The following is a 15217-nucleotide window of genomic DNA, read 5'->3' as shown; positions in this document are numbered from 1 at the left end:
TAAAAGCTGCCATTCATTCAATGTTGGGAGGGGTGGGAAATATAGTTGTCTCCCTTTGGCAAGGCTATTAATTCTCTCCCTTTTTGGACGTACAAATGTTGATATTCTGGAGACAAATCAGTCTGTACATCATAAAATACTTTAGAAATGTTCATCTATAAATGTATCTTATGCAAATAACAACTTGCATTTGACACACACTACTCTGCAGTGCAGAAATTCCAACAGATGAAAAGATCAGTCTGACTATTGACCTCTCAGTTAACACTGTTAGCTGTCGGCAGCAGTGAAAAGAGTAACAATCAATGTCAATCCAATCAACTGTAAAAAATATTTATGGACATACACAAAATGAATTGAGGTATGAAATATGAGAATGATAATGTCATATTATTGTTCTGACATTGAAAAACATCTCTGCTAATACATACATTCAAAGACAATTTAAACATCTCTTCTAATACCTGCATAAATTCAAAGTTAATTTAAACATCTCTGTTAAAACCTGCATAAATTCAAAGACAACTCAAACATCTCTGCTAATATCTGCATAAACTTCAAGACAATTGAAATATCTCTGCTAATATCTGCATAAATTCAAAGACAATTTAAATATCTCTGCTAATACCTGCATAAATTCAAAGACAATTTTTCTATAGCCAGCTCCATCCAAGTAGTACCCATATACATAGGAGAACTTGAGGACACGACGTGCTCTCAGTAACTGGTGAACTGCATCTTCTACAAATGCCGTCTCTGCCTTAGCAGTAGCTAAGAAAGAGACAATCAGTTTAAAATCAACTGATGCAGACCAACTTGAAAAAGACGGAGATATGGTAAATATTTTAATATTTAAAAAATTATCATTTTGAAAGAAATTATTTTATTCAACCTATAAGATATATAGGTCAACACAATCATTAGTGAATAATACATACAATTCTTAACTCTGTAAAAACTATAAGGTCAATGTGGTCTTCCCTACTGGATGAAAATTTAATAACAGCTTAAATAAAAGAGATTATTTACTAAAGTTAGAGAAAGAGTAAAATTAGGTGCATTATCTTCTACGGTGAACTACAAAGAAAGCTATGTGTCTATAAATAGATATAATTTTCATTGGAGATACTGCAATTAGTGTACAATGTAATTCCTGTATGATAAATATACAACTGTAAACTCTGTACACCATGTGATGCGTGTATGTTACTGTAAACTCTGTACACTGTGTAATACCACTATAATTATACTGTAAACTATGTACACCATGTGATGTGTGTATAAAGACTCTGCAAAGAGTATAGACTGTGACATGTGTATAATGATACAGTCAACTCTGTACACCATGTGATGTGTGTATAAAGACTCTGCAAAGAGTATAGACTGTGACATGTGTATAATGATACAGTAAACTCTGTACACCACGTGATGTGTGTATAAGGATACAGTAAACTCTCTACACCATGTAATGTGTGTATAAAGATAATGCAAAGAGTACAGACTGTGTGATGTGTGTATAATGCTACTGAGAACTCTGTACACCATGTGAAGTGTGTATAAAGATACTGCAAAGAGTATAGACTGTGATGTGTGTATAATGATACTGTAAACTGTACACCATGTGATGTGTGTATAATGATCCTGTAAACTGTACACCATGTGATGTGTGTACAAAGATACTGCAAAGAGTATAGACTGTGTGATGTGTGTATAATGATACTGTAAACTGTACACCATGTGATGTGTGTATAAGATACTGCAAAGAGTATAGACTGTGTGATGTATGTATAATGATACTGTAAACTGTACACCATGTGACATGTGTATAATGATACAGTAAACTCTGTACACCATGTGATGCATGTATAATGATACAGTAAACTCTGTACACCATGTCACATGTATATAATGATACTGTAAACTCTGTACACCATGTGATGCGTGTATAATGATACTGTAAACTCTGTACACCATGTGATGCGCTTATAAAGATACCGCAAAGAGTACAGACTGTGATGTGTGTATAATGATACTTTAAATAGTGCAGACTGTGTGATATGTGTATCAAGATACTGTAAACAGTGCAGACTGTGATGTGTTAATAAAAATACTTCAAATGGTGTAGACTGTGTGATATGCATATAAAATTACTGTCAATAGCATAGACTGTGATTTGTGAATAACAATACTTTAAATAGTGTAGACTGTGTGATACATATCAAGATATTGCAAACAGTGCAGACTGCAGTGTGTATAAAACTACTTTAAATAGTGTAGACTGTGTGATATGTGCAAAGAATACTTCAAATAGTGTAGAAAGTGTGATCGGTATATAAAAATAAAGTGGTTCCCCTCTTATACGGCCACCCCTTCTGCACTGGGAAAATGGCCTTATAAGACGGGTTGCCTTTCCAGAGGGGGAATAAATTTTTTGTGAGAAGTGTATGTAATGTACATAGCAAGAAAGTGTGTGTGTGTGTGATTTGGATTTTTAACACAGCTTTAACAATTTTTCAGTCATATCACTACACTGTCTGCAGTGTGGCAGTTTATAGTGACGCCTAGCACAGGGCATCATGTCGCAGACATGTAGCATGATGTCCCACCCAGTCACATTATCCCGACACCAGTCCGACCAGTCCTAACACTAACCTCTTAATGCTGAGCGCATAGCGAGGCAGCTGTTAGTACCATTTTTGTAAGTCTTTGGTATGACTTGGCAAGGGATTGAACCCACGACCTCCCGCATCTGAGGTGGAAGCTCTAACCACTAGACCACTGGAGCAGTTTAGTAAGTAAGCTACATACTTCAAAGCATTTAATATCTTCATTTAATAATATCTTCGTTTAAAAGTAACATTAATTATTAAAAGGTTCTTCTTGTTACAATAGACTTATTTCAAATGAATATACATTAATAGCTCACTGGTCAACAGTGAAATCATTACTGACTTGAAAAGGCCCTAATCTGTAGTATTTTGGTGTGCCGAACACGAATATAACCGTGAAAAATTTGTATTGGCTCTCGTTTTGAAGATATTCATATACCTCATTTTCTATGTTTCACTGTGTAAATTTCTCCAGTAGGACTGCAGCAACATCCGGAATAATGATGTAACATTGCATAATACCATCATGCTCACATCATCCACAGTTGATTGCATCATTTTCTGATGCAGTGCAATACTAATGCCATGCGGCTGCTGAAGTAAGTTGACGTCAGCAGTGTACTATACATGTGTAGGCCTATTATACTAATGCCAGGCGGCTGCTGAAGCTGACGTAAGCAGTGTACTATATAAAGCCCAATCAGATAGGTTCAGCATTTAAAATATTTTAGACGTTGTGCGAGACAGTTCAAGCTACTGTTACATAAAACTTATTATTTTATCCATTTACGTACAATAAAAAACAGTAATGCCTCGAAAGTGTGTTAATACCGCGGACAATTTTTGCTATATTTGTGGGGAAGTGACATTTGCCAACCAGAAGAAAAGTATCAATTCTCAAGTGAAGAAGGCATATCATCTTTACTTCGGATGCAAGGTTGGTGACCAAGACAAGCCTTGGGCTCCGCATATATGCTGTGCTACATGTACAACACTGCTTTCACAGTGGTTGAATTGCAAAAGGTCATCAATGCCGTTTGCAGTCCCAATGGTGTGGAGAGAGCCAAGCAACCACCTAAATGACTGTTACTTCTGCTTGGTTCCTCCTCTTTCCGGCGGAATAACGAAGCGAAAGAAGTCGGGAATAGTCTACCCAAACATTCCGTCTGCATTGAGACCAGTTCCACATGGTGAGGGACTTCCTATTCCAGAACCTCCAGCAGAATATTCTCTTGATTCATCTGACGAAGACAAAGGTGAGTCGACCTGTTCTTCTCCTGGTCCATCAGCATGCAGTGATCCAGATTTTCACTGTGGTGCATCATCAACCCCACACAGAATAACACAGGAAGAACTAAATGACCTGATTCGTGATTTGGACTTATCAAAGAACAAGGCAGAATTGCTAGGATCAAGACTCCAACAATGGAATCTTCTAGAAGAAGATGTCACAATTACTGCATATCGAAAGCGCCACCAGCAATTGGAGCCTTTCTTCAGAAAGGAAAGTAATCTGATATTCTGTTCCGATATTGAGGGCCTCATGAATGCTTTAAAAATCACTCATGACCCACAAGAATGGAGACTATTTGTGGACTCTTCGAAACTGAGTCTCAAGGCTGTGCTTTTGCACAATGGAAACATTCTTCCATCTATTCCAGTAGTGTATGCTGTCCACATGAAAGAGACATACGATAACTTAAGGCAGCTACTGAATTCCATTGAGTATAACAAGTACAGCTGGCACCTCTGTGGTGATTTGAAGGTAGTTGCCCTTTTAATGGGACTGCAGCAAGGATATACAAAATACATGTGTTTCTTATGCGAGTGGGATAGCCGAGCAAGGGAAATGCACTACATGAAGAAGGAATGGACTCACAGGCAGAATGTAGCCATTGGAGAGAAGAATATCCAACACCCAGCTCTGGTTGAGGCTCAGAAAATCTTGCTACCACCCCTTCACATCAAACTAGGTTTGATGAAGAACTTCGTGAAAGCCATTGACCGGACTTTGCCAGCATTCCGATACCTGCATGAAAAATTCCCTCGACTCAGCGAAGCAAAGATTAAAGAGGGAGTTTTTGTGGGTCCTCAGATTCGAGAGCTTTTCAAAGATGACCGGTTCAACAACTTGCTGGAAGGTGACGCGAAACAAGCATGGAATGCTTTTCGCCTAGTTTCTACAAACTTCCTCGGAAATGTTAGGGCAGAAAACTATAAGGAACTAGTAGAAGACATGTTGATGAAGTATAAGAAACTTGGCTGCAATATGTCTCTAAAGATTCACTTCCTTCATTCCCATTTGGATTTCTTTCCTAGCAACTGTGGTATTGTTAGTGATGAACACGGCGAACGTTTTCATCAAGATATCGCAACAATGGAACAAAGATACCAGGGAAAATGGTCCACTACAATGCTGGCTGACTACTGCTGGACACTCCTCAGAGATGCTCCTGAACAGCTGTACAAGAGACAGGCGAAGAAATCTAAGATGTAGTCAATGACTTGATTTTTTATAGGTAGGCTATTACAGTTGACCTTTTACTATTGGAATGCATTTCGTTATGTAAACATTAATTTCTTGCAGATTACAAAAAAACTAGAGCCAATTTTGCAATTTGACTGTCATATTCGTGTTCAGCACATAAAAATTGATAAGAATTGACTAATTTTATTTCAGTAACATGACTTTTGTAAAAATTTGTTGTCCAGTATAGTTCTTATTTTTGGCGTAAGCATGATATGCGAGTGAGCAGGTATTGTTGTCATGTATATTGCAAAACCATTCAAAAAAAATTTAAATCTTGGTACATACATAATTCTTTTTCCATTTGCTCCATTTTTTCAAAGCTGATGAATAACCTCCTTATCGGTTACCATGCTGTTCATTTGAGTCTTTTCAAAATAAAATTGTTTTATTCGAGTCTTTTCTACATAAAATTGTTTGGCAAGTCTAACCTTCCCATCTCACCCGATGTCGTTGAGCAGAATCACTGACTTTCTAAAATAATACGTCTCCATTTACGTGATGACATGTTAATGTTTGATACTGATTTATTTAGATGTTGCTAACTGTATGCGATTTAATTATGCAGATGAAACTTTTGTCAAGTGGACGAAATACCGTCTTCATAAAGGAAGTGATGTGTTGTCATGCGACTTTTAGGTCTTTGTCTGGTACCCTGTTTTGTTCAAGGTTAAGTTCTCTGTGTGTGTGTTAATGCACAAAATCGATTTTTAGCCTATGCTGGCCCTGTTATGATCTTGAAAATTACGTCCGGTTGTAATCATCAAAGAGAAGAACTCGATATATGTGTGAAGCCCAAACTCTATCATAACATTGTTATGTGCATTTCCGGAAAACGTCGGCTTTTATAGACAATGATATAATATTAATCTTACTGTTACATGTACTTTAGTCAAAACTTCTTTCAGAAATGGAAACTTGATATTGGGAGACATGTATCAATGATAGAGATAATCTGATTACTTACCTTTTATCACGATATGAATTAATTATTGGTTCTGGATACATATGAAGAAAAAAGTGGCTGCTCATTACAGGAACATTTTATATTTTTGTACTAATATGCTGGCCGCGTTAGAGGGGTGGCCATTCTTGAGGGGTACTTTGAATACAAACTAATCGGTGCCATGGGATTCTGGCTGTAAGAAGCAGGTGGCCGCTGGTCAGGGGGGCCATTCAAGAGGGGGACTACTGTACTTCAAATAGTGTAGACTGTGATGTGAATACAGAAATACTGTAAATAGTGCAGACTGTATAAAGATACTGTAATAGTGTAGACTGTGTGATATGTATAAAGATACTGTAAATAGTGTAGACTGTGTGATATGTATAAAGATACTGTAACAGTGTAGACTGTGTGATATGTATAAAGATACTCTAATAGTGTAGAATGTGTGACATGTATAAAGATACTGTAAATAGTGTAGACTGTGTGATATGTATAAAGATACTGTAAATAGTGTAGACTGTGATGTGTATAAAGATACTGTAAATAGTGTAGACTGTGATGTGTACAGATACTGTAAATAGTGTAGACTGTGTGATGTGTGCATAAAGATACTGTAAACAGTGTAGACTGTGTGATGTGTATAAAGATACTGTAAATAGTGTAGACTGTGTGATGTGTGCATAAAGATACTGTAAACAGTGTAGACTGTGTGATGTGTATAAAGATACTGTAAATAGTGTAGATTGTGTGATGTGTGCATAAAGATACTGTAAACAGTGTAGACTGTGATGTGTATAAAGATACTGTAAATAGTGTAGACTGCGTAATGTGTGCATAAAGATACATGACATAGTGTAGACTGTATATTGTGTATATAAAAATACTGTAAATAGTGTAGACTGTGTGATGTATATAAGATACTGTAAATAGTATAGACTGTGTGATGTGTATATAAAATACTCTAAATAGTGTAGACTGTGTGATGTGTATATAAAATACTGTAAATAGTGTAGACTGCGTAATGTGTGCATAAAGATACATGACATAGTATAGACTGTATATTGTGTATATAAAAATACTGTAAATAGTGTAGACTGTGTGATGTGTATATAAAATACTGTAAATAGTGTAGACTGTGTGATATGTGTATAAAATACTGTAAATAGTGTAGACTGTGTGATGTCTGCATAAAGTGAAAGATAAAGTTTCCAAACACAAACAGAAGTCAGTGACAGCTTCTGCAAGCTTCATCATTTTCTCTTTGGCAGTTTTCAATAGGGGCTCTTCAAACTGGAATAACAAAATGTAATAACTTTACAACTTTCTCACTGCCTTGTTTTCAGTCTAGTTTCATTCTAAATCCAAAGCATATGTTATTGTTTCTGTAGATTAACTGTTGAGAATTTTAATGGCTACTTCTGCCATTTTGTCCTCATTTAACTTGCTTGTGATTTTAAAGTTTTTCAGCTGACATTAAAATAAAAAAACAGATCAAGTTACTTACTCAATTAAGGTTTCATCATGACTTTAGATTGCTAGATTTTTTATTTAAAAGGTGAAAAATCTCATCGGTGTGTGTGTGTCTGTTAGAGAGAGAGAGAGAGGCTTTATAGTAGCATTATACAACTCTCCCTCATTACAACACAGTAGTTGGAGCCCATGGGGGGTGCTACTGCTTTATGTACTAAACTGTGCTATAATGAGACATGTAATGTTTACCAAACTATAGTATAACAAAAACTGTGTATACCAAACAATGCTATTGCGGACTTCATAAACACAAAATTGTTTTCAAAACTAATTAAAGATATAATATTAAGCTTCATGCTGATTTTATTCAGCCCATGTTGTCATACAGACCCATTAAAATACAATGGTCTAATTTTGGTCACAGTGTCAAGAGCAGTACCACATTATATCTGGATGCATGTTATAATGAGTGAGCCCTGTACAATGCCAGGAACTAACAACACAACTAAATAACACCGGATAAGAATAAATTTGACTAGAAATTCTTGGTATCATTAAGAGCATAAATATCAGGCTGGAATGGTTTGAAAAAAAAGTCTAAAACTAGACAAATCAACCACTGCGACCATGATTAAATTCACATAATTATACTGGAGTCAATTACTGACATACCGTAACTTGCTATTCATTCAAATTATCATAAAGTGTGACAAACAGGCAGGTCTTACACTGATGAAAGTTTAAACCAAATTACCCATCAAGTGTGACAAGCAGAATATTCATAAACAGATCCAGTTCATTTTGGAGAAGTGAGTTCCAGAATTTGTAGTGAACTAACAATTAACAAGAAACAGGCAATTCTTATATTAAGTTTAAATCAAATTAATGATTCATGTTATTTTACTCATCAATTCTGGGGGAAAAAGTGTTACACTTACTTTGTAGCTGTTTTCATGGTTCTTGAAGCGAGTGTAGTAGTGGACAAACTTATTCAGCTCTTGCATCTTTTTATTCCTTTCCTCTGCCTTGAAATGAAAAGATAAGTAGTTTCAATTAGAAACACTGTGATATACTTTCTACCTTATAAACTTTATGGACAAGAGACTAAAAGGATCATTATATAGGTAGAAATTAGCACATTATACTTTCATTGCATAGTCAAACGGTATGACAGGAAACCATGGTATATCATCATACTTTCATTGTATAGTCAAACAATATGACTGGAAACCACTGTATATCTTATTATACTTTCACTGTATAGTATCATTACATAGGTAGAAATTAGCACATCATACTTTCATTGCATAGTCAAACGGTATGACAGGAAACCATGGTATATCATCATACTTTCATTGTATAGTCAAACAATATGACTGGAAACCACTGTATATCTTATTATACTTTCACTGTATAGTATCATTACATAGGTAGAAGTTAGCACATTACTTTCATTGTATAGACAAACAGTATCTCAGGAAACCATATTATATCATCATACTTTCATTGTATAGTCAACCAGTATCACAGGAAACCATTGTATACCTTATTATACTTTCACTGTACAGTCAGACAGTATGACAGGAAACCATGGTTTATCTCATTATACCTTCATTTTACAGTCAAACAGTGTGACAGGAAACTATGGTATATTTCATCATACTTTCATTACAATGATGAACAGTGTGACAGGAAACCATGGCATATCTCATCATACAGATGAACAGTACGATAGGAAACCATGGTATATCTCATCACAGTTTCATTATACAGATGAACAGTTCAATAGGAAACCATGGTATACCTAATTTACACTTTCATTACACAGATAAACAGTACAATAGGAAACCATGGTATATCTCGTCACACTTTCATTACAAAGATGAACAGTATGATAGGAAACCATGGTATATCTCATCATACTTTCATTATATTTAATTCATTATAAATAATAATGAAAAATTAATTTTTCTGTAAAATTACTAATAGTAAATTTAGAAAACCCCATCAAACCTAGAAATGTGTCTATAGGAAATACCCCCACCCCTCCTTGCTTTAATGGATGGTGCAATTAGTAACAAGAGGCCCAAGTATTCATGAATCCCTCACCTAGCTTATATACCATTTCATTAAGCAAGCTTATGTGGTATTTATTGTAAGAATAAATCCAAAGTAAACACTATCTATTGTGTTGATTTTACCTATTTAACTATATCTTGATTAAATTATTTAAGATGAAGCATAATTATATGCATAGTCTCTTGCACATAACAGAATTCATGCAAAAAATTTGATACAAATGCATTTACCAGATGAGAACTGTAACCTCTTGATCGAGAGATGTAGCAAGCTCAGTCAAACAGATTCAAGGTATCTCATTAACATGCACAGATCTCACCTTTTACAGATTCAAGGTATCTCATTAACACGTACAGATCTTATCTATTACAGATTCAAGGTATCTCATTAAAATGCATGGATCTCACCTTTTACAGATTCAAGGTATCTTATTAACATGCACTGATCTCATCTATTATAGATTCATGGTATCTCATTAACATGCACAGATCTCACCTTTTACAGATTCAAGGTATCTCATTAACACGTACAGATCTTATCTATTATAGATTCAAGGTATCTCATTAACACGTACAGATCTTATCTATTACAAATTCAAGGTATCTCATTAAAATGCACTGATCTCATCTATTATAGATTCAAAATATCTCATTAAAATGCACAGATCTCACCTTTTACAGATTCTAGGTATCTCATTAACATACAAAAATCTCATCTACTACAGAATCTATCTACAACAATGACAATTTAAGCAAATTTACCATGATGGAACAAAGCCAGCCTGAACAAGGTGGGAAAATTTTCTTTATGGTTGTTATGTATAATTTTCCAAAGCTCACAAGTATTATCTTTTGGACACTTCTGCTCCAACATAAAATTTGTCACTAACATAAGCTCTGCCATTAATAAGGCATTCATTAATCAGTGCTTTACAGATGACAATGCCAGATTTCTGCTCTGTTACATGATGTTGTAGTAGGGTTTTAAGTCCATCAATGCCATAGTTTGCTTGTTCAGACACAGGTTTTTTGGATCTAATCTTTACTTCTTAAATTCATTTTTAGATCTTTCTCTGTGTGTGTGTGTGTGTGTGTTTGATTTGGATTTTTAATGTAGCTGTAACAATTTTTCAGTCATATCACTATGATGTCTGCAGTGTGGCAGTTTACAGTGATGTCTAGCACTGGGGCATCATGCTGCAGACATGTATCAATGCTCCACCCAGTCACATTATCCTGACACCAGGCCAACAGGTCCTAACACTAACCTCTTAATGCTGAGCACCAAGCAAGGCAGATGATAGTAACACTTTTGATTGTCTTTGGTATGACTCGGCCAGAGATCGAACCCACGACCTCCAGCATCCAAGATGGATGCTCAAGCCACTACGCCACTGGAGCTGTTTAGATTTTTAGATTTGTATTTATTCAGTTTATTGTGACCCTTATAGGGCTATAGAGTATTGTAGCACAAGATCCCACAGGGCTAAATTGTGTTTTTCCCTGATACAAGTTGATTTTTTTTAGTGATTTTCACCAGTAAAAGTTGAGGTGTCCTGGTGACACATCATTTCTAACAGTAACATCTTACAAAAATGCATCAGTGATGGTAATAAAACTGATACTGGACACAGCAAAATCTCTTGGTAATGCATCAAGAGAGGCAATAAAACAGATATGACACAAACAGTAAAATCTCCTGGTGTCCTGGTGTCTCCTGGTGATGCATCATGGAGGCAATAAAACAGATATTTAACACAGTAAAACCTCCTAGCAGTGAATTGTGGAAGCAATAAAACTGATATATGACACTGTCAAACCTCCTGGTGATGCATCAAGGAGGCAATAAAACATATTTGACACAGTAAAACCTCATAGCAGTGAATTGTGGAAGCATTAAAACTGATATATGACACTGTCAAACCTCCTGGTGATGCATCAAGGAGGCAATAAAACAGATATTTGACACAGTAAAACCTCCTAGTGGTAAATTGTGGAAGCAATAAAACTGATTTATGACAATGTCAAACCTCCTAGTGATGCATAATAGAGGTAATAAAACAGATATTTGACACAGTAAAACCTCCTATTGGTGATATGTGGAAGCATTAAAACTGATATATGACACTGTCAAACCTCCTGGTGATGCATCAAGGAGGCAATAAAACAGATATCTGACACAGCAAAACCTCCTATTGGTGATATGTGGAAGCATTAAAACTGATATATGACACTGTCAAACCTCCTGGTGATGCATCATGGAGGCAATAAAGTAGACAGTTGACAAAGAGAAAGCTCTATGGGTCATAGTTGGCCAAGCTGTCTAAAGCACTTGCCTTTAAGATCACTGCCATCTCACCTCTGTGTGGGTTTGAGTCTATGGCTTGGCCAATGTACATATCTAAGAATGCTTGCCAGTATCTTCCCTTGGGTTGGTGGCTTCACTGGTTTCTTCCTCACCAGTTTATAATGGCTGCCATGTTTAGCCTATACTGCACTTAGAATGGCATTAAACCCCAAAACAGCAGCAACAACAGTAAAACTCATGGTGATGCATCATGGAGAGGTAATAAAACAGATATTTGACACAGTCAAGCCTCCTGCTTATGCATCAGGGGAGACAATGAAACATATTTGACACAACCCAGTAAAACCTCCTGGTGATGCATTGTGGAGGCAACAAAACAATTATCTGACACAAGAAAACCTCCTGGTGATACACCAGGGGAGGCAACAAAATTAATATGACACAGTAAAACAACCATTAATATCCTCAAATTCTCAAACAATTGACTGTGATACCCTATTGACTGTGATACCCCCTATTGACTGTGATACCCTATTGACCATGATACCCTATTGACTGTGATACCCTATTGACCGTGATACCCTATTGACTGTGATACCCCCTATTGACCGTGATACCCTATTGACCGTGATACCCTACTGACTGTGATACCCTATTGACTGTGATACCCTATTGACCATGATACCCTATTGACCGTGATACCCTATTGACCATGATACCCTATTGACTGTGATACCCTATTGACTGTGATATCCTATTGACCATGATACCCTATTGACTGTGATACCCTATTGACCATGATACCCTATTGACCGTGATACCCTATTGAACGTGATACCCTACTGACCATGATACCCTATTGACCGTGATACCCTACTGACTGTGATACCCTATTGACCGTGATACCCTATTGACCATGATACCCTATTGACCGTGATACCCTATTGACTGTGATACCCTATTGACCGTGATACCCTATTGACCGTGATACCCTATTGACCGTGATACCCTATTGACCGTGATACCCTGTTGACTGTGATACCCTATTGACCGTGATACCCTATTGACCGTGATACCCTATTGACTGTGATACCCTATTGACCGTGATACCCTATTGACTGTGATACCCTATTGACTGTGATACCCTATTGACCGTGATACCCTATTGACTGTTATACCCTACTGACCATGATACCCTATTGACTGTGATACCCTATTGACCGTGATACCCTATTGACTGTGATACCCTATTGACCGTGATACCCTATTGACCGTGATACCCTATTGACTGTGATACCCTATTGACCGTGATACCCTATTGACTGTGATACCCTACTGACCATGATACCCTATTGACCGTGATACCCTATTGACCATGATACCCTATTGACCATGATACCCTATTGACTGTGATACCCTATTGACTGTGATACCCTATTGACTGTTATACCCTACTGACCATGATACCCTATTGACGGTGATACCCTATTGACTGTGATACCCTATTCTAATGAAGTCAAGAATATTTTGTTGAAAAAGATAGCAAAAAGTGTAATTCTGCATATCACAATATTACTAAGAGTCATGGTGTCACAATGATGTCAGAAGTTTGAGTGGCAAAAGGTCACAGAGTCATCATGTTACAATGATCCCAGTTTACTGATTAGCACCATAAGGCAGTCCAAGTGTCACTTTGTCAGAATTCTGAGTGACACCTTTGTCACAGAGTCATGTTGTCACAATGATGTCACAATACTAAATGGCAGAATGTCATTAACCATGGTGTCACGATAAATGTCAGAATTCTGAGTGGCAATATGTCACTGAGAGAATCACAGTTGAAATAATGTAAGAAATTCTGAAAGTATATCATCAATTTTACTGCTGCGCTTGGCCGCGATCATAAGTACCTCTGCTAGTGGCTTACTTTAGAGTGACAAAATTACAATAAAAATTTATCTTAGAGCAGCCAGATGTAGATAAATAACTGCAGTAATAATTAAAATACCAAAAGCATGCACAATCAGCTATCATAATTTTTGAATCCATTGATGACAGCAAAATAATTAAAAACTCTGGGCTATTTTTAAACCACCATTTTTTACATCATCATCATCACTTTCGTTGAAGCAGCTTTAATTTTAGCATAGTTAAGAGCAACAAAATACACCATTACAAACTTATTAAAGACAAAATAACACCTAATCAAAGGCCAGAAAACATACCTTTAAATTTTGCAAACTTTTACACCTGGAAATATTAGTCACACATATACTCATCATGTCCACCAAATAGTGTACTATTTATTGTCCTGTATAATTACAACAAAGACACCAGCAACAAAATAATAGCCCACAGATAATAAAAAACATGCTAAAACCTTTTTATTACACAGATACAGCCTGTTATTAAGGTTCATATTTGGAAACTATGTGTCTTATTTTCAATGTACTGAATTTCATTTCTGCAATGTTAAATGTGGAATCCATCAGTTTACATGGGGACCTTTTATTGTGGCTCTCGAATAGTTCTCTAAACATCACAACTGGGGAACATTAAACTACCTTATTATTAAAACATGCACAGATATTGCCATTTGACTGCAAGCACTTGCACATTATTTGTGTCCACGGAGTTACAAAGTTGTTACATGCAAAACCAAATGTGACTACTATCAGAGGAACACCAACCAATTTTGTTTTTCAGTTAACAAACATTTTTTCTGAATCGAACGTAACAGTTAAATTAGACCCTGGATGTAGTAATTTTAATGTTATAATTATTGTGTAGATTTAAGTATATACATGGTTGCCACATTTCTTGACCAAAACACAAGATTACTGTTTTTCATTGTAAGAGCTGCAATTAACTTGAGATTTAGTAATGGTGTTTGTACTTGTATTTAATGCAGCAAAATCTGTCCATGTGCAGCAAGTACTATACTGCTTCAACTGTATCTTCTGGACTATCATTTTTGTTAATGCAGATATGATTTTGGTCTTCCATAAAAAATCTGAAATAAATTTATGAGGGGTTTGGGGGTCCTCCCCCAACAAGGTCTTGAGGAGCAGTGCCCCGAATCTGGAAGTCCAGAGTGATGAAGGACCCCCCACCAAAAATGCATTTTACACTCATAAAAAACAGCACCTGGTGCAACTTATAATAAAAAAATAAACAAAAATAATCATTTGAAAAACTAATAAACTTACCAAAACTATTCAACTTGACTTGAATAATTTCACAATATTTATAGTCACATGAATTTGTTCTCCAATA

General features: G+C 36.1%; 1 protein-coding gene across 1 annotated transcript in view; it reads right to left on the bottom strand.

Annotated features, from left to right (window-relative positions):
• The window catches only part of LOC149789872 (ankyrin repeat and IBR domain-containing protein 1-like), a 138253-nt gene that overhangs the window by 52925 nt on the left and 70111 nt on the right, over window positions 1-15217 (bottom strand). The window contains exons 15-17 of the mRNA XM_089971879.1: window positions 8494-8580; window positions 7306-7375; window positions 629-771 (exon numbers count right to left, since the gene is read on the bottom strand). Coding sequence (XP_089828005.1) covers window positions 629-771; window positions 7306-7375; window positions 8494-8580 — 300 coding nt within the window. The remainder of the gene's footprint in view (window positions 1-628; window positions 772-7305; window positions 7376-8493; window positions 8581-15217) is intronic.

The sequence above is a fragment of the Sinohyriopsis cumingii genome, chromosome 10 (assembly GCF_028554795.1).
Source record: "Sinohyriopsis cumingii isolate HCF-2022 chromosome 10, ASM2855479v2, whole genome shotgun sequence".
NCBI lineage: Eukaryota > Metazoa > Mollusca > Bivalvia > Unionida > Unionidae > Sinohyriopsis > Sinohyriopsis cumingii.
The sequence above is the reverse complement of the archived record's forward strand: the minus strand, read 5'-3'. Positions and strand labels throughout refer to the sequence as shown.